The sequence below is a fragment of the Trachurus trachurus genome (genome assembly GCF_905171665.1).
Source record: "Trachurus trachurus genome assembly, chromosome: 16".
Classification (NCBI taxonomy): domain Eukaryota; kingdom Metazoa; phylum Chordata; class Actinopteri; order Carangiformes; family Carangidae; genus Trachurus; species Trachurus trachurus.
Window position 1 is genome coordinate 18,255,685 of NC_139902.1, and position 25,064 is coordinate 18,280,748.

General features: G+C 41.8%; 2 protein-coding genes across 2 annotated transcripts; one reads left to right on the plus strand and one right to left on the minus strand.

The window, feature by feature from the left end:
• Positions 1-2,469: 2,469 nt before the first annotated feature.
• stx17 (syntaxin 17) lies at positions 2,470-14,870 on the plus strand. The gene is made up of 7 exons (XM_083989402.1): positions 2,470-2,679; positions 3,484-3,693; positions 3,803-3,868; positions 6,351-6,668; positions 7,625-7,675; positions 10,699-10,785; positions 12,886-14,870. Exons 2-7 carry the CDS (start codon positions 3,571-3,573, stop codon positions 13,150-13,152), a joined length of 912 nt encoding a protein of 303 aa, XP_083845528.1. The 5' UTR covers positions 2,470-2,679; positions 3,484-3,570; the 3' UTR covers positions 13,153-14,870.
• A 9-nt stretch (positions 14,871-14,879) lies between these two features.
• On the minus strand, positions 14,880-24,253 carry erp44 (endoplasmic reticulum protein 44). The gene is made up of 11 exons (XM_083989401.1): positions 24,073-24,253; positions 21,111-21,183; positions 20,511-20,550; positions 20,151-20,266; positions 19,057-19,241; positions 18,842-18,957; positions 18,556-18,730; positions 18,276-18,387; positions 18,024-18,165; positions 16,311-16,413; positions 14,880-16,201 (listed from the first exon to the last, which is right to left on the minus strand). The coding sequence occupies exons 1-11, from the start codon at positions 24,130-24,132 to the stop codon at positions 16,094-16,096; spliced, it is 1,230 nt and encodes a 409-aa protein (XP_083845527.1). The 5' UTR covers positions 24,133-24,253; the 3' UTR covers positions 14,880-16,093.
• Between the last annotated feature and the right edge of the window lie 811 nt (positions 24,254-25,064).

Consider the following 25,064-nt stretch of genomic DNA (forward strand, 5'->3'; position numbering starts at 1 on the left):
TCTAATAAAACAGAAATTTAAGGGGCAGTTTTGTGTGTTGAAGTGGTGAACAATAGCCTCAAGCCCCTGTGATGTCTGTGTTTGATCAGCCTGCAGGAAAAGACCATTCACACCATTTTTATAGTGGCACACATGTGTATGGCATGTGTCTGTGTGTGTGTGTGTGTGTGTGTGTGTGTGTGTGTGTGTGTGTGTGTGTGTGTGTGTGTGTGTGTGTGTGTGTGTGTGTGTGTGTGTGTGTGTGTGTGTGTGTGTGTGTGTGTGTGTGTGTGTGTGTGTGTAAATGATTATGCGTTAATCCTCCTGCTACAACAGCGACATGTCTGAGTGTCAGGTAAAATAACATGACCACAAAACAGAGAGCACTGCTTAAAGAGGGAAACCCACACACTAAATGTGCATTTGCACAAAGACACACACACACACACACACACACACACACACAAGGTTAGCTGTCAGTCTCCTGGCCGATCGATTAGTGCTGACAGATAGCAGATACACCCAGAGTCTTAATTAGAGGTCCCATTAGAACATACAGACACACACAAATACATATGCACACATACATTTAAAGCAGCTTGTCTGTCTGTGTGGGATCATAATTTATACTAATCCATTAAGCCCCTTTAAAACGTAAAATATATTCTTTCAAAATGTCTTTGCAGAAAATCTCAATTTGTAGTGTTTATATATACTTCCTATTGATGACTTTTGCCAAATTGTCATTGTATCAGACTTTGCACATTGAAGACATTTTGATATACAACATAATGAAATATGGCTGACTCCCTTTTAGCTGCCTCAAGTTTCATGGTCTTGGTGTTGTACGTACAGGCTGCCTGTTGCACAGTAACTACAACACTTGTATTAAAACAAACCCAGCAGTGCTGTTATTAGTAAGAGCTGTGTTTTACCCACTTTGACAGGTCAAAATGCCCCCTGAGCCGTCAGGATGTGCCGATACTTAGAAACAGTAAGATGCAGGAGGTAAGACGTGAACGATGTTCCCTGCTGACAAACTTCCTGGATTAGACTGGAACAACCAACACCTGAGTCCCCCTGAGCCTGACAGACACACACAAGCACATACATGCACACAAACACACACACACACACCCTCTCTTTCTCACATAAACACAGAGGCAGACACATGAACCAAAACATTTTTGATGATTTGCTGTCCAGACTTTCACTCTCTGCTTCGTTCCTCCCCCTCAGTCTGCAACAAATTTGGGAGTCCCCTAGAAGTGGACAGACAGGCGTGCAACACACGCACGCACGCACACACACACACACACACACACACACACACACACACACACACACACACACATACGTACAGCACCAGGGGAAATCCCCTGCAGCTGGTGAGTGTGTGTTTTACTGTGGCCCCTCGCATGGAGCATCCGCTGAGGGAAGAGTGTGTGGGGGGTTGGCCTAAATGTCAAAGGTAAAAGGTGCTGAAAAAGAGAAGTGGAAACATGCAACAGACCCACTCACATCGGCTGATCTCAGAGTAGAGGAGGGGGAACCCCATTTCTCTCTTCTCTCTTCCATGCACAGCACAGACAAAAATATCACACTTAAGGTTTCTTTCCACAGGATCCATGCTATTTTTACATACTGCCAACTGTTTCAATCTAGATGTTAAAAGCAGAAAATACGTCACATTAAATGAACTCCCCCATCTCTTTGCCATCGTCTTAATCTGCTAATTCTATGTTTCACTAGATCTGCCATTTTGATGCCAGGGCGAGGTGTCGTGTTTACCACAGCTTGAAATGTTACTGCGGTCACATTATTTTGAGTGTAGTTGTTATGAGTAATTGTGAAACACAATGACCCCGCAGTTTCTTAACTGCCCTTCACTTAAAGAGTCATGACCCCATAGCCAAGCTGGAGGACTTGGAAAGTCCAAAGACCCGCTGCAAAACCTCACCCACCCCACCCAAGATGAAACTGACTCACCACAATGAGGGATATTATTTATATATTATCTATTATATAATTGGAATTCACTGTAGCTTTTACTACACTACACTACACTGTTAACAACACATTAACAACTTTGTTGTAATTTATTCAGTGTTTTGTCAATTAATGTGAAATATAGGCCTATTGATGTAAATAATGTATGGATATTTAGTGTAAATGTAGCTGAATGTTATGTCATTGTGTTAAGACATCATCCAGTTTGGACATAAACTCTGTGTCGTTATAGCTGTGACAGCTATAATAACAGCTCATAATTATCTGGTAAACACATAAATTAAAGGTAATATAATTTACCTAATTTTTTTTTTTTTTTTTTTTTGAGACAGTATGAAAACCGTTTTTGATCTCCGTCCTCTGTGGTGTTACTACACAATGCGAGCATATAAAACCAACCTGAAAAAACAACAACACTTAAATCATCAAACATCACAGTAACTTGGTGAACCTGGTCACTCCTGTGGGAACCGATGTGCTGCGGCTGCTTGTTGAGGTCGGAAACTTTTCGAGGACGCACTGGGAAGAGAGAGAGAGAGTTGTTTACAAACACGAAACTGTTGGAAACAAAAAACGAAAGCGTTACTGTAAATTAGCGAAGGTAGTTAAAGGTTCATTTTCACACCAGTATGGGGACTCACAGCGGTCTTTAGCTAATATTAAACGCACCACTGAATGATACTTTTACTGGTAAGTGTCGCCGTATGCGCTTTAAGTTTCGTTTAGCTCAGAAGTGGTTTCGCAGTGTTTCAAGATAAAAGCGCTGATATTTACAAAACAGCATCTTAACTGTGTCTTTGACATGTACTAGATACAATATATATATATATATACCAAATCCTATGACTGGTTTGGGGTATCATCCCTCGACCCCCCAGTACTACTGTTATTATTGACTCATAATAATAACCATTAAAGTGATCCTCACTGACTAGACAGCTTTAATAACATGTGGTGTCTACGTGGTACAGTGGTGTTATATAAAGCTACAGTGTCACATAGCATATTATTGTTTTCATTGTTGATCCATCTGTCATTTATTTTTCAATTTACTGGTCAATCATTAAAAATTACATGTCGAAATAAAAAAAAGCACAAGGATAGACTGCTTAATTCAAAGTGAGAGGAAATATAGTAAAACAGCCAGTCCTCTTATAAGAGAAGCAAGAAACAAAGACTTTGAGGTACTTTTCTTTTAAAGATGGACCTGAATGATTTCATTATTCAAATTGTTGGCAATTTCCTCTTAACTGGCTGATTGAGTTATCCTCTCAGTGTAAATGTTGTAGGCCTACCGTACTGTCAGTAGCCTAGCTATATGATGTAAGTAACTCTTCATTTATTCTTTTCACTGAGAGGATGCTGGTGAGAAAAAAAAAAGTCTTCATCTTATGGTGGTGCCAATTTTAGTTGTGTGGGCAGACTCGCATGTGTCATGGAGTTTATTAATTTGATTTATATGTTATTAAATTCATCCTCTGCTGGTATTTACAGTGACTGCGGGGGCAGATAGATAAAGCTGAGCAGGTGCAGTGTCTAAAGTTGCAAAGAGGTGTTGGCTGTGGGCAGTCAGCGGGACACATGGCAGAGGAAAGCAACAAGCTGACACTGAGGCGCCTGGAGGCACCGATCCACAAGTTCATTAAAGTGGCTCTACCCACGGACCTGGAGAGGCTGCAGAAACACCACAATAACATACTGAAGGTGACGGCAGAAATCTGGCTGGACACATGATCTCACCCTCACATGCATGCACACTCTTTACTTCCGGTCAACAGATGGACAACTGATACTTTTTCTTTCGTTTTCGCAGTACCAACACAGCCAGCAATGGGACCGCCTTCATCATGAGCATATCAATGCCAGCAGAACCGTTCAGGTATGATCATAGAAACTCAGTGAACTTCAGAAAAGCACCTCTGTGTGTGTGTGTGTGTGTGTGTGTGTGTGTGTGTGTGTGTGTGTGTGTGTGTGTGTGTGTGTGTGTGTGTGTGTGTGTGTGTGTGTGTGTGTGTGTGTGTGTGTGTGTGTGTGTGTGGCCTGTCATTCAAAACTACCAGCAGTTATGTCGACACAGAGGAATTCCCTGTATTATTCAGGTCTGAATCTAGTCAATGTGAGGATTGTTTAAATGGTGATTCACCACCTCTCAAAAGTCCTGAATAAGCACGACTGTGCAGCAGCCTGGCATACGACTTTTACTCAAACTGTCCAGACAATTAGGAGCTCAGTTTAGGAAATGTTTGAGGTTTCCTGGTTTGTTTGCAACCAGGTTTCAAGTTTAGAAATCAACAGTGTCTGTGGTGACGTTTGAGCGAAGGGGAAAACTTTAAGTTAGCTATCATCAGCACCTGTCTTAAAACAAACGCGCATTGAGCTCTGCTGGACCACAATGAGCAAAGTGAATATTTTCACACAATCACACAATAACAACTAGATCATCTCCGCGGCGAAGCAACTCCATCTGCTAAAGAAGATCATGTACTGTGGTTGAAAATAATAAATATGTATTCATTGAGAGTTCAGAAGTACATGCACATGACAACAGACTGAGTGAGTTAGTGAATTAAGGTTTTATATAGAAATTCCTTATAGTTGAAAAACAATCAGGACAAGAAAAGAGCCGTCACTGAAGCTCAAACGGACCATCTCTTGTGTGTATTGTGTAAGTACTTGTGTACTTGTTCACATGGTGGGTGTGAAATGCCTTAGGGGATGTTGTTGCCTGGAAGCCACCATGTCTCTGAAGGTGAAATAACTCCAAGCCGGCACACAACTATTCTCTCACCATTACTTTACAAATCCCAGGGACACACACAGAGTGCTTTCTCGTGTCCTCACGGTGTTAATCCAGAGCAGGGGTTAGTCTCCTCTGCTTTAGATGGGAATATACTGTGTGTGCATACGTGCCTCTGTTCCATAGATAGAGACAGCAGGTAGACGGAGAGTAGGTGACTGAGTATGTTCCTCACTCTCTCTTTCTGTTTTTTTTTTTATCTGTTTGTCCTTTGTCCCTCCTTGTGGACCGGCAGACTGAAGTCTCTTCCCCCTGCTGATGATTGACATTACTTCCACTAGCCTATCACCGAGCTAACCCCCTGGAGGAGGGCACAGGCAGAGTCAGTACGCCTGCTCTGCACCCCAGCAGCCACAGCGCTGAACGCTGCAAGACTGGGGAGTGTAGTCATAGTCAATACTGTTTTATCATGAATATCTGCTATTGAGTCTGTGGTCGGTTGGTCTGTCCGTCCGCGTGCATTCGAGCAACTTGCGGTCACGGTTAATTTGAGAGCTGACAGGTGCCTGACCTGCCCTTCTTGGTGTTAATCAGTGTGTTTTTCAGTTTTATGCGTGCGAGTGTGTGCGTGTTTGTTTATTCATGTTGTGTAATTAGCAGAATGTGTTATCGGCAGCCCGTTGACCCCCTGAGCCCGGGTCGTACCGCGGCCTGGAGGGCTGATGGCTGGGATGTAATCCTCCTGTCACCCTCAGGGCACGGCGGGATGAGGGGGCTTGTTTTCCCCAGCCTCATATGTGAACCTTATTAAGCCCCCACTTAAGCACGCACATACATTTCCCATCACTAGATGAGTCTATTTCTTTCCAACTGGGGCAAGAGGTAAAATGAAGAAACACTTTTCTTATTTAAAGGCCCCATGGCATGAAAAATGTGATTTTGGTTATTTTTTGGTGCTTGGGGAGGTCTCTGGGCCACGTATATACTGCCCTATGCATCAAACTGGTCATAAACGGAGAAACACACACCGCCCATTTGTTGGAACATTCTCTTTAAGACGAGCAGATAGCACTTCCTCCTTTCTGTGATGTCACACACAAGGTAACTCCGCCCACCGTGACCAGTTGTTTTTTTTCAATTTGTATGAATGCAGCTTAGGTTTCAGTTACTTGCCTGTGATTGGCCCGACCACATGCCACTTAAAAACAGTCAGCCAATCAGAAGAGAGGTTCTCATTCTCTCTTCTGATTGGCCAAATGACCTGTGTCTGCTAGAGCTCCAGAAAGAGGCAACAGAAAGGGGCAATATAGACAATATTAAGCAGATCACAGGTACTCAAAACCAATGATACATCTTGTTAGGGATATCAGCAGGTAAATAAACCCAGAGAAAAGTGCACAGCATGGGGCCTTTAAGCAAGAATTTCTTATGTCCTGTATAGATATACTGTATTAGCAGGTAGCAGATTACAAGCATTGGTAAGGATTTTGAATATTATGCTGTGTCTGTTGTTACAACTGGATTGAACACATTTATGCTCCCAAGTCATGGTTCCCAGTTTCCTGCATCTCATTCTGTATTCGTGACACTGAATCTTACCCGCTGCTCCTTTGTCTTCCTGCAGCAACTCAGAGCTAACATCAGAGAGATGGAGAAGCTCTGCAGTCGAGTCCGCCCTGAAGACGCTGAAGCGCTGGAAGCCCTCGTCAAGCCAGTCAGGGACAGAGCGTCAGCTGCCGCGCGAGACTTCCTGCTTTTGCACTCTAACCCTGTGCCACAGCCTGCACCGCCGTCACCGCCACCTGCTGCTCAGCCGTCCAGCTACGTGACCAGCGGTTACGATGCAGATGAGGAGCCCATGTCTTATAGACAAATGCAGCTGCACCTTCCAGAAATCCCTGCAGAACAGAGCGCAGCTGAGTCCTGGGATAACCTGGAAGAGGTATACATGTGTGAAGTCTGTCTCTCATTCACTCTGTCATTCCCAACACACATTTATTTCTTCTATATTATACTTATTTTATGATATTGTTAGGGTTAGCTTTACTTTTATGTTTTTATGAAAATACAACCTATTTTGCACCACCTCGTCTAAATTGTGACATCAAAAATCTGTCAAAAAATGATGTGTCATTTGGTCAGATACTTCTCAAATCCTAGTTCTTGTGGTGTTTTATTGCTCTCTGTGATTAGATTTAGATTTTTTTTCAATCCCTTGTCTAAGGAAGTGAATGTTTCACCCCAGCACCCATCACACTACCTGCTTAGCAAACAAATCAATGCCCCACATGCTGACTGTGGTATATCTACCTGTGTGTATCTCTGGTATCTGACACGTCAACAGCTGAAAACCTACAAGATGTTACAGAAATTCCAGCCACTTGGCATTTTTCAAGTTTAAATATTTCCTATGTTGTTGTGTAGGTGTCACTTGTATCATTAACAAGGGCTCATTTCCCAGTGAGACGTGACAGTGCGACACCATGAACAATATTAGGACCCTGAACTAAATGAAATCAAGCTGTCATTCATTTTTATACTTACACCTGTGATTCACTGTCTGTGGAAAAGTCCTATGTTGAGGTCAAATTAAAGCTCTAAACATTAAGTGCGAGAAAATTGTTTCCATCCTTGGTCTGTACTAAGTGTTGCTATGGTTACATGCATTATTCATGGTTATTACAAGATCATCTAATGCAATTGACCCTGTTACCTGCTCATACAGATGCACCTATTTCACTCTGCTTTACTATTACCTAGTATAACACACATTAATATTCACTGTCATTAGTTCATTCCACTGACACTCTCCCACACTGAGACAGCATTGACTTCCTGTAGCTGGAGATTTGTGTGATAAGCATCGTAATAAAAACGTATTGTTTTTTTTCCTCCAAGGATCTGAAGGAGCTGAGTGGTTTGGTGACAGAGTTCTCGCTGCTCGTCCATGTGAGTACAAATCCTCAACTCTGCCTTACACGTTCTTTTACATTTGCATTTTGACATCACATGCATTTTCTCTCTCTACATCCATGCAACAGCTACCCCCATGAACAAAAACAATGTGGCAGAGACAGTTCGCCTATGGCGTTTCCAGGAAGTTGTGTGTATTTGACCGTGTGTGCTTTTGTTGCCTGGTAAGGCTCCTCTGAGAGAGGGTTACGCAGATCAGCTCAGGGCTACGGGGGCCCCAGAGGCCCTTCACCCAGGCTGCAGGAGAGGCTGAGAAGCAGACAGGGGAGAAGAGGGAGGATTTGGAGAGGGGGGAGGCAGCAGGTTGTCCACAGAGGGAGAGGAAAGGAACAAGGGATGCATCGGAGCAGGTGGAGAACAGACGGCTCAGATTATCACTCTATCCTCAGGGATGGAGGGAGAGAAGCAAGGAGGCAGTAAGGGTGGAAGGAGAGATTAATAGTGAAAGAGATGGAGAGTGTGATAGAGTGAAGATGTAGAGAGGGTGAAGAAAAACAGACAGAGGCATTGGGGAGGGGAGGGGGGTCAGAAAGAGCATAGACATGTTGTTGTGGTGTCTCTAGGGTGAAAGACACCGTTAGGGGAGTGATATTCCAGCTCTCAGCCACAGTGGAAACACTGAGTGTGAGTGAGTGCGTGGTTGTGTCTGTCATGCGTCATGTTAGTGGCAGTTCCAGTGTTTATCTTATCTGCGTGCGCCTTTCTTTGTCTGTCTTCTAATAAGGTTAAAACTTCTACCTAGAGCTTTAAGTTATCTGATCATTTTTTAGGTTCGACATTTCATGTATTTATTTTTTTACAGTGGGCAAATTAACCTTAAAAGATAAAAAATAATTTATTTTATGGTCTAAAAATGTCCTTTTCGGTTTGTCTTAAAGGGACAACGAGGAGTTTTGGAAAAGCGAAGCGTTTTCACACTACATTTATGAGCCTCCGCGCGCACCGTACGTTTCTTTGACCCGGCGCAAGACGGACTCATGTTTTCATTCATCAAAAATTAAAGTCAGAGGTTCAAAGAGGTTCACATACCATCGTAGTTCCGACCATAAACGGCGATTCTGCGGCGTTATTCTCATAACTCGCCATGAAGGAAACGCTGGTCGGCTCGACCAGCATTTCCGCCACCACTAATAATAACAAAATAACGATAGAGACAGATCGATATATTTAGCGAAAATGGAGCCATTAACAAGTGTGAGTAGCGGAGATTCATCCACATTAACGTGAGACTTTTTTATAACCGTATAGAAACTCCTCGTTGTCCCTTTAAAGCTAAAGAAAAATCTGTTTATTTGATTTCATTCCAATTAGTAAGAGCCTAAAGATTATTATTATTTCAGCTTTCACCAAAAAGGGAAAAATAAATCATGGAGCTTTTGCCTGGGGTTTGCCCAATTGTTGGGGGTTAAATTTCCCTTTTTGAGTCAACAGCCCCTGAATGGACGGCTTTCAATTAAAACAAAAAATTCTGTCAATGAATTTCCACCAAACATCTTAAACATGTGACAACTTTGTTGGAAAATAATCAGATCTATGATTTTGAGCTACCTTTCTTTAGAGTTTGTCAATTCATTGATCAACAGACACTTAATGAGTTATAGAATATTTTTATTAGTGGGGTAATATAGATTTTTTTTTTTTTTCAGAATTTTAATTATTTTGTGGCATTTTATGACTTTATTACATAGTGATAGTTTAGAAAAGTTTGCAGTATCTCCAGTGTGAGACACTGCATTGGAAAGTGAATCTCTTTGACTCTTGCTCATTGTGCTCATCGAATATTTCAAAAGGTTAGGAGATCTTGGGCTTTTAACAATTTCATTTCTCTTATTTAAAAATTCACATTTTATGCCATTTTATTTGACCAAACTAAGAGACAACAATAAGCAGATCCATCAATAATAATAATAAAAAAAAATATTGTTATTTACAGCACTACTGGCATTTTTTATTCCAAATAGTGGGACTTTAATATACGGATCTTAGCTCAAGCTAAGAGGGAGCCTGAGCCGAAACACTGAAGCCTGCCTTCCTCAGTCTGAATGAGTGTATAATTTAGTTTAGTTTAGTTTAGTTTATTTCATTCATTTATCAAGCATAAAAACAAAAAATAAAATAAACAATGACAATACTGTAACTCTTGAATGAAAGGGGGCAGAAAGAAGCGAACTTATATTGTCTACCCCTTGTTACAAAGAATTCATTCACAAATTAGATAATACCTACATCCAAGCAAAAAAAAGAAAAAATGGAAGTAGAAGAAGAAAAACATCAACAACGTTTACAACAAAAGTGACATAAAATAAATTGGACGGCTGCAGCCGTTGTGTGTTGTGTGCCGTAATGTTTGGAACCATCACTAAAACGCAGGCATATTGTATATGGGAATATAGGATAAGTGGCAAAATAGACGAGAGTTGAATCTGTATAGATGAGATGAGGCTCAGATTGAGGAGTGGAGGGAGGAGGAGGAAGCAGTTTTGTGGAAACGGTGAGGAAGACAAGGAGAAGGAGAAGAAAAGTGCTCTGGTTGTTGTTTGGTCACTGTGTCTATCAGGCCCCACACGGAGAGAGACAGCTGCCACTCTGAATATTTCATGAGATCTACACAATGCCACACGCACACTCTCTCTCACACACACACACACACACACACACACACACACACACACACACACACACACACACACACACACACACACACACACACACACACACACACACACACACACACACACACACACACACACCGTATGGCCCCACCCCCAGTGTAATCTCTCTTGAATATACCTACAGCTTCCAGTCCACACACACTCACACACCCCTCCCTTGTAACCTTGCGCCGCGGAGCAGAATCTGGACACTTAAAAAAACTTAGTACACGACAGGTGGTTGCTCTGTCACACACACACACATGTATATACTGTGTGTATCGGCGCTGGCTTGTGTGTGTATGTGTATGTTAATATGTGTTTGTGTGTCTAACCCCTGTGCATCAGTCCCAGCAGGAGAAGATTGACAGCATAGAGGACAACGTCAACACAGCCGCTGCCAACGTGGAGGAGGGGACCAAGAGCCTGGGGAAGGTGTGTGTGTGTGTGTGTGTGTTTGTGTATGTGTCCTGATAATCTGATGTGCGTGTGTGTGTGGTGTTTGGAAGATAGGGAGATCGATGGCACTTTGCCTCCCAGCCATTCCACAGCATTTGTCCCTATTGATCCGTTCGAATACGGAGGAAAGCTGCAATTAAGGAAATAGAGAGAGGAGAGGGATAGAGAGGAGTGGATGGGAGGAGGAGTGATAGAGAGGTAGGATGAGAGGGCTGACAAGAGAGGGTCTATGTGTTAATGTGTGTGTAGCATTAAGGAGGCGGTTTAATGACTGTTAAAGAGGTTTTTTGTATTTATATTTTAGCACCTGGGCCTCCTCCTAACATTGGTCTGCTCTGCGTGACACACACGCACACACGTATACAAGCAAGAAAGCAATTTTCTGACATTATGTTTATTAAAGAAATTCTTGTGAAATTCTTCTTCTGATATTTTTCATGTCGGATCAAAGGAAAGGAGGGAAATGTTAATCTGTCAGATTACATAGTCAACTTTGATTTCTGTTTTGCTCACTCTTTTCAGAGCATAAAGGTTAATACTAAAAAAAATAATAACACTTTGCTATTATAATCATCATAGTAAGTAATTATGATGTGACATTCTGGAAAAAAAACAACACAAAACATTGTATAGATCAGCTTTCAATTGATACAAATGAAGAAAAAAGAAACTATTTATTTTGTATTTGCTCACTTACCTTAAATGCTATGTAGTCATACTGATTTATCCTGGCAAACAGATGTGAACACATTTCAGCTTTTCAGAGACACATGTTAATGCGACAGTAGTCAGGGACCTGCTGGTGATAAATAACCAGCTGATACAACTCACTGAAACTCACAAATGTTAACAAGAAAAACAGAAGTGGTCAAAGAGGAAAAACACAACAACCCTAACCCCCGTATATAAAAACAAGAGCTTAGGCATAGAATTCATAGAAAATGTGTAGCTATACATACAGTATACACATATAAACAAGCAAGACATACGTTTCTGCATTTAAAATCATTTTCATAAGAACATAAGTTTAAAGATCAAAGTCTGTAAAGAAAGACGTCACTCTGCTTTAATATATTATTATCCGTTCTCATGATAATATTTTAGTGATGTAGCTCGTATGATAGAGTAGGTCAGTGACTGTTGGCTGGCAGTTTGGTCCTTGGTATGTGCGTGCATGTGTGTGTTAGTCCTGAAATTTATAAAATAAACACCTCAGATAATGTAATATTCTTTTTAAATGGCTCATTGAAATCAAATCCGCCCCAAACGGTGACACAAACAAAGGCTGACCTCTGTGTCAGGTTGCGGGTAGATGTGGTTTGTTGCGCGTTAGACGAGGGGGGTGCACAGAGATAAAGCAGATGAGAAGGATGTCAGATGTTTTCACATGTTTGAAAGCTTGTAATCTGTCATCAGGTCAAACAGCATTACACAAACAGACACACACAGACACACACACACACACTCCGCAGTCACACATAACCAGCATTTCCTCCCATCTTTTACAACCTGTACCCAGAGTCCTTTTAACTCAGCTCAGATGAAATTTAAATTCCCTCAACTGCCACAGGGGTGGGGACAAGCAATGCTAGCTTTTGAACTAGATTAATTTAATGGTGAAGTGTTAATCAAGTGTGTGTCCCTGTGCGTGTGTGTGCATGTGTGTGTGTGTGTGTGTGTGTGAGGATGGTCAGAGAATCAGTCATTAATTGCCATCAGCAAAGAGCACCTTCCACTCTGATGATAACAGCTGTAATAACACACAGGCCACATCTCTCTGATTTCCCCTAAATGAAGATAATGAAAACGCTTTGATGCGGCCATGGCAGTGTGGGTTTACATTTACACACGCAGACTTGTTTGTGTCGGGGTTTTTTTTTTCCCTTCTTCTTCTTGCTTCCGTGGGTCGATGTGTGATCATGAAAGGATAGACACATCCAAACTCTATCTCAGACTGTCTTGAAGCCACAAAGTCCTAATGGCAATAAAACCTGTGTGTGTGTGTGTGTGTGTGTGTGTGTGTGTGTGTGTGTGTTAAATTCAAGTAGAACGTATCTCTTTCTCCTGTCTCTCCAGGCGGTGGGCTACAAGTTGGCGGTGCTGCCGGTTGCCGGGGCGCTGCTGGGCGGTGTGTTAGGAGGTCCACTCGGCCTGCTGGCTGGGTTTAAAGCTGCAGGGGTGGCCGCCGCTCTGGGAGGGGGCGCCCTCGGGTATGCGGGGGGCAACATGGTCCGGAAACACCGCAAAGCTCGCGTGGATTTACAGATGAAACAACTGACAGCACCACCGCCGCCGCCGCCACAGGAACCACCGGCCGAACCAGAGTCCAGCAAGGACAAATGACCAGACGGTTGTGGTCAGTCGACCCAAAGCTGCTGGTGAATCACCAGTAGGATCTGAGTCGACTGGCCAATCAGAAGCATGAACTAGACTCAAACAGACTCAGTGTTTGACACTGACGCCCTGCTTTGCTGTTACCAAGCACTGTTGTCAAACAATTATATAATAACAGCCTTACATAGGAGACCGTTACTTTTATGTTTAGGGTGTGAATGGCGTTTCTGTGAGGACCTGAATCTAATTTTGTACAACAGATTTTTTTTGTATTATTATTACAACTCCAGCAAAGCAGTAATTTACACTACATCTGTTTGTGAATGGTTGAGTCAGCCTCACCACTTACTAAAAAACATCCATGGCACCACATAAAATAAGTCAGTTTAACAATTTTAACCCCTTTATTCTGTGAAATGCAAGTTAGTGTGTTCCTCAAGCTTAAACCTTTTTGGTCAGGATTTGCTAGCTCAAATTTTACAATCAATACTCAATATTCCTTAATGAACATAAAGAAAGGGCCATTATGAACAGAGGTACCACTCAGACTAAAGTAACAATATGTGGAGAAAATTGTTTTTTGGTGGTTACATTTATTTAATGGTTTAATTTAAGTGGCACTGCTTCAAAGTTAATATATTTATGTATTATACTCCATACAGATACAGAGGTGTTTTTGTTTTTTTGCAGTTTGCCATCGTGAGAGCAAAATGTTGCACAAAAAAGCACCAAAGTGCCACTGTCTGGATCACTTCGGTGACTGGAGTGTTAAGAACCTGCCATGTATTGATTGTACTACTGCTGGTTTACTGCCAAATAAAATGTTTCTTTGCAACAGTAATGTCGTTCAGAGCAGCGGTGAAGTTAAGAGAGAACGGACGCACAAAGCATCAGATCAGACAACATCCTGTAAAATGGTTTTTAATTTACTTTTTCATTTTTTTTTACTCTTCTTCCCCTCTGAGATGACTGGTTTAGAAATGGCATCGCACTACCCCCTGTTGTTCTCCTGTATGTAGGCTGATATGTCACTATGCAGGCATCTGTTGGCCTCTACGGAAGGGCAGGACGCACGGTACAAACTTAGCAATGGGTCCCCGTACTCTCTAATCTGACTCCCACTTCTGGATTTCATTCACACGTCCATTCAGTGGATCTCAGGGATCTAGACTTATACCAAAAAACCTCAGACATATAAAGAGACAAAACCAGTTTTAAGAGGACTTTGTATAAAGTGGTAGATTGTAAATTTCCACCGTTCATCGTCACATAGGGTTTTCCCCTCGTCTCTCAAATTTTTTTTTTTTTTAAAACACTGGGAAGGATGCAGTCTTTTCTCCCCCCCAGCACGATGACACATTTGACAACAGGTGACAGCAAAAACAACAGCCATTTCATAAATTCATGATCATGTCTAAGTACACCATTTCAAAAACATTGTTTTTTTTCCCTCTACTGTGATTCCAAGGAACATGACTCAGAGGTGTTAACGGCAAATACTGTGCCTATGAAAAGTACCCGTCCCCCTTTGACCTGTTCATATTTTACTGTTTTATAGCTGTGGATGTAATTAGACTTAAACACGATGATGAACAGACTCTTAATTCCCATGTCAAATGTCATTTCTACAGATTAGTGAAGGGGTTGCAAAGGGGAGGGGGGGCAAAATTCCTGATTGCATTTGTTTTCATGTTCTTTGAGACTTTTCTCAAAAAGAGGCACCTTTGGCAATTCAATCAGGAACAACAACAGGGTTGTTTGTATTGTTTCCACTTCTGTGTTAATTTGGCTTTATGTTCTTAAATTTTCTTTGTATTTCCTCTTTCTGCCACCACGAGCTGTCCAGGGCCAGCTGCAGTGAAGCCTCCACGCAGCATGATGCTGCCACCAGCAGGCTTCATGGTGGGGACTCGATTGATTGAAAAGGGGCGGGCGTGCACTTTGACATTAGTGTTTGTTTGTTTTTTGTAGTTGTTGATTGGAAAAAAAATATCAATTACATCCTCTGTGATTCAGTGTTGTAAAAAAAAAAAAAAAAAAAGCAACATGAAAAGATCCAGGGGGAGGATATTTTTTACAGGCACTGTAAGAGACATCATAATCTATTATCATTTAGTACCAGGGAGAGAAGGGGTGCATCTCAATAGGCTGGAGTAGCTCTGTCTCTTTATCCTCTTTTCTCAAGTCAGTCTTGAAATTTTGTTAACTTTAACAAGTATTTCTATTCCTTCAGAGCTCCGTGTGAGTGTGTACGGAGAAGATATGGAGATAAAGCTACTTCAAACAGGCATATTGTTGTAACTTGTGCTATATAAATGAATTAGACTAGAGTTGGTCGTATTGAGATGCAGCCATGAGGTCAGTGAGACTAAATAAGCGTCTCCTAGCAGACAGGCTGAACTGGACTACCCACAGATAAGAACCATACAACTGGAGTGAGGGAACTGTTCTGTTGTTGTTTTTTTTCCTACAAATAGCAGGGTGGTGAAAAACAAAAGAATAAAATAAAGAAAACTCTGCATTTAATTTAGACCAACAATGCGATTCCCATGTAGCACAAACATATTTACAAGCTCCAAAAAATAAAAGTAAAAACGCTTCTCTTGATGTCCTAATGCCTCTAACCCCCTGCCCACACACATTTCTTCTTTACCCCCCTTTCTTTTAATCCAAAATAAAAACTGTACGTGAAAGAGTTATGAAAATATAGGTTATTCCAACATAGTTGTGTCATGGACTATGCTCCGCTCTTCTCGTCATGTCTTCTTTTTCCTCCTCCTTCTTCATCCTCTTAATCCTCCACTTCCTCCTCTCCATCTCTCTATCTTCCACTCTTCAGTAAGGGTGTTGGGTGTTGCTGTTCTGTCCCGCTGGCCTGTCCCAACCCTAACCCCCTCCCTGACCCCGGGGCGTGGCATTGAGTCACAGGTTCACTGGAAGGCTGCAGAGGTCACAGCTCGTCGCGGTCCCGGAGGATGGTGTAGCGAGTCTCGCTGGGTGCTAGCTTTTGGAACGAGCTCTCTGGGGGGCTGCTGGCCACTTCGCCTCCCGTCTCCTCCTGACGGCAAAAGTCAAACACAAAACAAACGGTCACATTTTTTGCATGACAGAGAAAACTCAACTTTTTTTTAGAGACTCCGTGGTGCCTGCTGCTGCTGCTCCCTGACCTGTCCAGGCGTGCTGTCCGTGGGGTCAGGACCGTGGTGAAATTCTCGGTGAAGCTTTCCGGAGTGAAGGTCCAACACAAACTGTCTCAATTTGCTGGGGACGCTGTGACGAACACACAAAGAAGAGAAATACAATAAGCATCTTGCAAGAACACATGAATCTCGATTTCTTTTTTCTTGAGGCTTGTTTGTACAAATACGCTGGATTTGTCGTGCTCTTCTTTCTGCAAACACTTTTTGCACATTTCAATCCGACTTCCACTTTTTCACAAGTACGTGCACATGTTCTGATCTATCTGAAGCAAGTCTCATTCACAAACATGTCAACCAAGAATAGAAAGGTGAATTTCACACCTCTAAGCTTCAAAGAGGCAATGGTTTGACACTTTTAGACCTCGGTGCACGTACTTTCCGACATCAGTGGACACAACACTTTACAATTTAGCCTCTCGTTCACCCATTACGCATCCGTGGTGGCGGAGCTGCAGCACGAGACACCGGGCTGCCAATTAATTAACAAGCCATGACGACATACACCTATTTTTATGTTAAACGTTTTGGTAGCAGGTTGCGACATAATTGACAGATTAATACGTTTCCTTTGTGTCTTCATTCTCAAGTGTTGTGTATGTGCACATTATTATACCTGCCTTTTAAAAGCAAAATCATTTGTATGAGTGAATCTTGGATGAGCCACATTAACTGTGCCAGACAAAGGCATTCCTACAAACTACAGAGCAGGTCAGACTTCAACGTTGATATGAGACAAAACAGTTTGTGGCAGCGGCAGAGGACACGAGTCTCCGAGGACATGTCACGAAGAAGCATTAATCCATATCAACGGTGTCTTGTAAAGTGTGCTTATTAACGACAGGTCATGTGCTGTTGTCATATCGCACAGACGGAGCCGGTCCCCAGTCACAGATAACCCTGTGTGTCAGGACAGCATGCAGACACACACATATACACACACTCCCACAAACACACATATATATATATATATATATAACATACACTACACTAATGTAATTACAAGCTGTGTGCCACATGCAGTGATGTGATGCAATTAGATTGTGGAGGCTGGTCAGTCCTCGGGGCTTCTGTCTATCTGATCAGTCTCTGATTGGGGACTCGGGGGAGGCGCAGTGGAGGGGGGCAGAATAAATAAGATTAAATTAGATTAGACTGGATTAGTTTAGCATTTATTGCACGTGCCAAATCACGTCACATTAGCTCTGGTGTCCTGGCCCATTCATAAAGGACAGATTTTAAGAGGTGTGACATTTCGCTGGTGTTCGGCGCACAGTGGATTGTGGTGCGTGTGCGACGTGTGTGTGTGTGCGTTTCTGTGTGTAATGAAATTAACTTCATTTAAGGAGATCCTGTTATGAACAATTCCTCACAAGGGGGTAAATGATATAATTTAGCTCATCACCATCAGGCAATAACTGTTCAAAAATGTCCAAAACCCGCTGAATATATCACACCTGTCTGACAAGTGGATGATTCATGTTGTTAATCACAGGAGTTTTCATTGATATTTGGGTTTTTCTTTTTGCAATTAACAGTTACCGGCTGCCCCTGATTTTTAGTGTCTGGAAGGAGGACACGGACATGAAATAACACTGCATGCTCTATTTGAAGCACATTTAAACTGCACATCCACGTGCACAACAATATCATGTTTTGGACAAAGTGATAGGCAGTACTTACGCGAGGTCCTTAAACTCGGGGAAGACATACATATGCCTAAATGAGTCTATAGCGATGACGGGACAGTCAGCTGGAGTTTTCTGGATATGGAGCAGAGGATGGCGGAACTTTTCACAGTCTGCGTGAAGGAAGTTTATAGAGCCTAAAGGGGGAGAGAGCAAAACAACCGTCACAAATACTTTTTCTGTACAGAATGGCTTCTAATGCTAATCTCAATCTTAGCTGGTGTAAAGGTGTCACACAAACACTCACCTTTCTCGCTGATGAGCTGGCGAGCTACTTCGTGTTGGAATTTCTCTAAACTATCTGTGTCCTCTTTGATATGGAACAAAATCAGGAAAGGGATACCTTCTTCAGTCAGCTCCTGGAAAACACACAAACACACACACCAAAGAGTCAGGGCCTTTCTCTGCCTCAGCAGATGGACTATCCACACTGTTTTTCAACTGAAACAACTCAAACCTGTACATCTACATATCCATTTTAATCTAATTTCAGTCCAAAAATTTACAAAAAAACGTAGACAACAAACCTCTCCATTTTCGAAGGTGATCTCTCTGACCAGAGGCACACACTTGTCCTGGGTCCAAGCGTAGGTCAGGTCAAAGTTGGTGAGTGAGCCGAGGTAGATCATGTCAGGTACACTCTCGCCCATGGGTTTGTAGATCACGTTGTCGCCACTGAATCGCTCAGACTCAGAGGCAGCGCTGGAAGAAAAAAGGACGTTGGGAAAACTTTAGCATATACAGAGGGAGAACATTTAAACAATGGCTAATATATCATCTCCAGTCGGGTCTAAAGATGGTGTTGTAACTCACCCAAAGGCAGCCAAGAATGTGCAGTCGTCTCGAAGGATGTTAGCAACTTTTTCATATATGCGGTAGCTATCAGAGTCCTTTTGTTCAAAGTAACCTATGATGTTTCTCTTGGCCCTCTGTTCAACAGGAAAGAAAAATAGTCAAGACAATAACAGATATGGGACTTTATTTCATCATGTGGAAATCACATCAGCACGTGTGTTTTTCTCACGTACATCCAGAGTGTTAATCTCCTCCATTGAATGCATTTCTTTCACAGGGTCGACCTGCTGCTGGCGGATGAAGTCGGCGATGGCCACCACGGACCTCTGACCCCTGTATTCCCTCTTCATCATCATCCCATTGCGGAACAACTTCAACGTCGGATACTTGGTGATGCGATACCGCTGGGCGATGTCCGCTACACACACACAGAGGTGGACGAGAAAGTTAAGCAACTGATGAAGAGGGGGAGGCAGAGTAAAAAAACACATGGGGATGGGCGGATGAGGAGCGGCGCAGTGACAGAGATGGCGGTTAAACCTCGGTCTGAAAACACTGCCTTCAGTCGGCTCGGAGCTCTGATCTCCCACATGAAAGCTGCCCCCTGCTAAGAGTAAATATTCTCTCTGCACACAATGAATGAGTGTGTGTTTGTGTGTGCATGTGGCAGGTGTCAATCTCCCTGTGGGGTGTCTCTAAGCCTCCAGTCTTCACAGGAAGCAGCAGTTTTGTCATTAGTCTTCAAACAGTTTGCAGGTCATCAATAATTCTCTTTAATTTGCTTTATCTCAAAAGGCTGAGGCTGGCGGTTTATGTGTCTGCGCTTTGGTGTGCTGGGCATCTATGTGTACATATGTGCATCAAATATAGTCAGAGTGTGCGTGTTTCTTTTTGTTTTGTATATATATATATATATATATATATATATATATATATATATATATATATATATATATATATATATATATATATATATATATATATAACTGGGGTGTTATAGCAGTTGAGGACATCAGACATATACTTAGAATACATACTATATATGAAAAAATAATAGTAATTACAAGCATAAAAGACTCATCATTTATGTCAACTGTCAAGTGAAATATACATCAGTTTTCCAGTTTCAGCATCAAAAAGACTAATATTACTTTCAGATCATTATGACATAAATCTTGTAATAAGCATGTCTTGTATTTTCATGTTTTGCGTTAAAAGGGATCAATAAAAGTGCATGGATCACTTGCATCTATATGTTGTCGATTGGTACTTTTCTTGACAATGTTAGAAAGAAAAATAAACACTTGAAAAGGTGAATAGAACTCACAGTGTTGGTCACAGTCGACGCGGGCAAACACCACCTGCTTGGTATCTGGGAACTCCTCCCGTACGATGTTAGATGCCTCCTCAAAAATTGGATGGAGCATCTGACTGAATCTACACCTGCAGGCGCAGTGAGGGAAGGCGGTGTGAGGTCCAGAGGCTCTCTTTAATTTGTCAGTAAATTAACTACATTTTCATTTTATTACTTCAGAAACTGTTTGGAATAAATGCCACTGATCTAATCATATCTATGGGACTATATGGAATCCATAAGAAATGTCGGCATCATGTGCAAATCTTAACTTATACACACACACATGTATATGTAGAGGTACAGTATTGGTGGCAGAAACATTATACTTACCAGTCTGCATAAAAATTCACTAATGCCACCCCAGCATTATCTGCAAGGATAAAAATATAAGACATTGCACATTACTGAATGCAGTTATTTATGTATATTTTGCTACTAAAATTAATTAATTAGTCTTATTATTCCTAAACTGCCCAGTTTTCTGTCCCCAACAGGAGGAAAACGCTCAAAGGAGCATTTCTGTTTCAGAAACGTATGACCAGTGACTCATGGTCACATAAATTTGGATGAATGATGAATATCAGATGAAACTCTGAAAGGAGGGGCAAAACCCTGACAGGGCAGCAATAGATATGGGCAGTAGGGACTGTTGTGTGATGGCAGGTATCCAGGAATAAATAACTTTGCTTCTCAGCCTTTTAGTTAAGAGTTAAAATAGTGAGCAGTTGGGAAATGCACTTATTTGCTTTCGTACCCATAGTGAGATAGCAAAGAAACACAAGGAAATAATATCAAGTGACTCTGGCTGTGGCTTCATAAGGTTGTGGTATCTGCTCACATCTCTGACTCTCAGCAAGAAAGCAGATAAGCACCTTTACCAAAATGTCAAACTATCCATTTCAGACATCTCCAATGAGTAAAGTGTCTTACTTAGGACGTCATCGATGTTCCCGGAGTCCAGACTGGTGATTTCTGCTAGTCCTGGAGTAGAGAGGCCCATCACCTGCAGACACACCGGTAAAAGACAGATCAGCCACTACACCATAAAACACAGATATGCTGCTTGAGATAACACAGCAGGGGAGGGAGACTCAAGACTGAAGACAGTTTACTTAAGACAGTCAACAAACATGTCTGTCAACATACGAGTGAACCTGTGAATCTATAATCCGACTCAGCTGACATTGGCTTTCACACCCTCTAATAAGCCACGATAGTAAGATAATACCTATTTCCTTATCATGCACAGGACTGCAAGAATTGCTTCCTGCTCTAACAATGTAGAACGGTGAAGGCCAACTGACTGACTGAAGTATTCAGTGATGTAGGTTGGAAATGGACACTTGCGTTTCCCTTTTTTGGGTCACACTTTTGTATTATAATATTGAAGTCACTTTATATGGTCACACTTTTTGAACATCCTCTTTTTGTTAGTTTCTCTTATCTGTTGAAAAACATAGGCTAAACCAATTATGTGTTAAATATTAAATAGCAAAAATAATGGGATTCCAATCAAATTCCAAGCTATACCTTGGGCAGGGTGCTAAAGAGTTTTCTAGATCCAATTATTTATGGTGTTATCAATGAATCGAGCTTTGGTCCTTAAACATAGCTTGCCCCAAAGACCACAGTAGCTCTTGTGTGGTAAATGTCAAAACTGGAAGAAAAAAATTAAGTAAATAAAAGTGAAAATTACAGTTGCCATCTTCACTGCCATATATGACGGAAATTAATCGTTGCCAGGAGAGCTGTATTTTGTGTTAGGATAATAATATCTTGCCGACAACCATTCATCTCTCCTTCACCATCCTCACTGGTCCACTCAAACAAGAATAAGGTTGTGATTATAATGTACCAAGAGGAGATTTCTGAATCCCTGCTCTGATTTCAGTGCTGTATAAAGAGATCCTGTATGAAAGGGATTGGCAAAAAGAACATTTAAGGCCTAAAATGGTATTCACTCTCCAGTGAATGAGGGAGAGAAAGCTGGAGAGGTGCTGACTGCCAACTGAAAACACAGAGGAACAAATATACGACTGCAGCCTGAATTAACTCTCATCTGGAAAGAGCCTATGTTTAACAACGCAAGTATCATGTCAGAAGAACACATTGACAGGATAGATGACCGTAATACTGAAACTCTTTCGCTCTGTTACCAAATTATCATACAGGAATGTCAGTATAATAATCCTGTTTGTCTGCATTTTATTGACACCCATGGCCCTTGATGACAATGCTTTAAACTTCTGCTAGTGCCACCTATTTAACTACTGTGTCTAGTCTGAGATCCTCATCAAACAGGAACTATGACAGTCTTTCTTCCTCCTTGAGGGGATGACAAGCACGGAAACCAGTTCTAAGAAGAAAGCAAATAATCAAACAGGAAGAGGTGGACTTTTGTGTGCACACACACAATCCAGTAATTAAGTGTTTAACTGTAATTCTGTTCATTAGATTAGTGCTGTTTAAATATGTTATGACAGAGAATTAAGCTTTAGTTGTTAAAGATACTCAATTTTCAATGATAAATGAATGAGGAAGGCAGCAAATCCCCACATTTGAGAGGCTGGCCAAGTGAATGTTTAATATTTTAACAAATTAATAAAATAATTAGATCTTATTCTTCTGTCAATTGATTGAACGTTTCATTGGAGGCTACAACCAACACTATCTATTAGTGTGCTGATTGTTTTCTAGTTTAATATGTTAGTTGCTATATCTATGTAATATCAGAAAATAGATACAGTCACCCATCACAATTTTCCAATGCCCAAGGTGATGTTGATGACCTGACCTGTCCTTATAAGGTCATATTTGTCAGACCAATAGTGCAAAATCCAAAAATATTCAATTTACCATCTTCTGTGATGGAGAAAGAGGCTGGGAGCATTAATTAATAAAATATTAGATGTGTTTATTATAATATTATTAAATATAATATTATTAAATATTTTGTTGATGAACTAAGTTTATTGTTGCAGAGCTTTATAAATGTTTCCTGGGTGCCTTTGCAAGTTAAACAATCTCAACATTAAGAACAAAGGGCCTGTGATGTCCCTATATGTCACATAGCATGATAAAGACTCACTGGCAAACAGAAATGTCACAGCTGCAGCGGTTAAACCAGTTAACACACTTCTGAGGAGCTGAGAGAGAAGTTACAAGTTTTCATTACAGGCCCAAACTGCGCTGTCTAGTTCCGGGTTGTCAGCCAATGAGAATGAGCCACAACAGAGGAATTCACCAACCGGCGAGCATCATTCAGAGACAGACACAGAGTCCAACTACAACTTTGTGCATTTGTTCAACAGCAAATATTAAACCTAAGATAACAAAGTAGGCCAACTCATTCATTTAACATGAGGTTTCAACTAACCGAGCTAGCAATTGGCTCCTACCCGTCGACTGGCAGTAATATGTTACAGCACCTCATGCTTAGCTGCTTCACTCCCAACAAAGTTTGTCCTACTTCTGCTCAATTATTAAAGTTTGGATCAAACAAATAAGAAACACATTGATTATATAAGGTGGATTACGGCTGTTTTTTTAACACCACAGCCTTCGTTACTCAACACTGCCGGCTCAGTTGACACTACAGCTGTGTAACTCGATTAAGTTATGGAGGTCGATGGGTGAAACCCGGTTCAAAGGCCCGTTCAGGGTGAACCCGGTAAATGCCCGGAGCTTTAGCACGCACGGTGATCCGGTGACCGGCTCACTGGTCACCTTTGCCACTTTAATTGAAAAGCCACGTCTCATCATGCCAGCCATCCAGCCAGCAGAGACACACACATCGGTTAGCTAGCAGCAGCAGCAGCAGCAGCTAAGCAGCGTTAGCTCGGAGTGGCTAACTGTTACAGCCGGGCACAAAGCTGAGGATGGGGCGTCTTACCAGCAGTACAACCGTGACGAAGCGGGAATCCAGAGAGGGAGATGCTGCTAACAGTTTCATTGTACAGTGGAGTTATTCTGGAGGAGGTGGAGGTGATGGTGCTGGTGCTCAGTCTGCCCAATCTGTCTCGACGCCGCTCTTCTCACCGCAGCAGGAAACCGACGGCGAACCGATCTCGCTGTGACCACGGAAACGCGAGCGGTGCTTCCGGTTAGTTCCATGTCCTCTATGGGTAATGTAGTTCTTGAGTCAGGTCAAACGGCTGAGCCGAACGGCGGGGAGAACTACAAATATGGCGATTTATTGCGAAGCAGCGGTGACGGGAGTTGTAGTTTTTTGTGGGCTAGACAGAGGAAAGCGATACAACGGGACGCTTGGGAAGAAAACTTTCCAAAGACTTCCATCTGTGAGAAAAAGGGGGATCAAACGGTAAATATAAAACCGACAACGGCGGAGTGGGAGGAACATTTAATGAAAATACAAGAACATCAAGGGTATATTGTGTTTATGCAGTGTCACAGACTCTGCAGTTCTTTACTACGCTTATGAATAACTGATTTCTCTTGAACAGGGGGGAGTTGCATCATTGTGACTTTTTGTAATGCTCTCTTCGTCCCATTTTCAGCATTGAACAATGCGTTTTATAGCATCGAGTAAAAACATACTTTGCAGCACAAACGTTGATTTAGTGACGCACACACTCTCATAAAAACATTTTATCCCCAAAATCAAGCAAATTTGTGTGTTTAGTTACAGACGTGTTAGGGGTACTCAGATCATTTACATGAGTAAAAGTGGCAATATTACACGGCAAAACTGATGCAAGCAAAAGCCATCCTCTCAAAATTCAACTACAACTAATACGTTGCCAGCAAAAGAAACAGACATTATGCACATTGGTCCCATTCAAAGTGTCACTTTGTGGACTCCTAAGATCCTGGAAGACACTGTTTAGAAACTATGTGCACAGAAGACATCATCTTTTATAATAC

Coding starts and splice junctions, on each gene's coding strand:
- stx17 (XM_083989402.1), top strand. CDS start 3,571: ATGGCAGAGGAAAGCAACAAGCTGACACTGAGGCGCCTGGAGGCACCG. Junction 3,694..3,802: donor ACCACAATAACATACTGAAG/GTGACGGCAGAA, acceptor TCGTTTTCGCAG/TACCAACACAGCCAGCAATG. Junction 10,786..12,885: donor GGACCAAGAGCCTGGGGAAG/GTGTGTGTGTGT, acceptor CTGTCTCTCCAG/GCGGTGGGCTACAAGTTGGC.
- erp44 (XM_083989401.1), bottom strand. CDS start 24,132: ATGAAACTGTTAGCAGCATCTCCCTCTCTGGATTCCCGCTTCGTCACG. Junction 20,551..21,110: donor GAACATCGATGACGTCCTAA/GTAAGACACTTT, acceptor TTATCCTTGCAG/ATAATGCTGGGGTGGCATTA. Junction 16,202..16,310: donor CGGACAGCACGCCTGGACAG/GTCAGGGAGCAG, acceptor TTTTGCCGTCAG/GAGGAGACGGGAGGCGAAGT.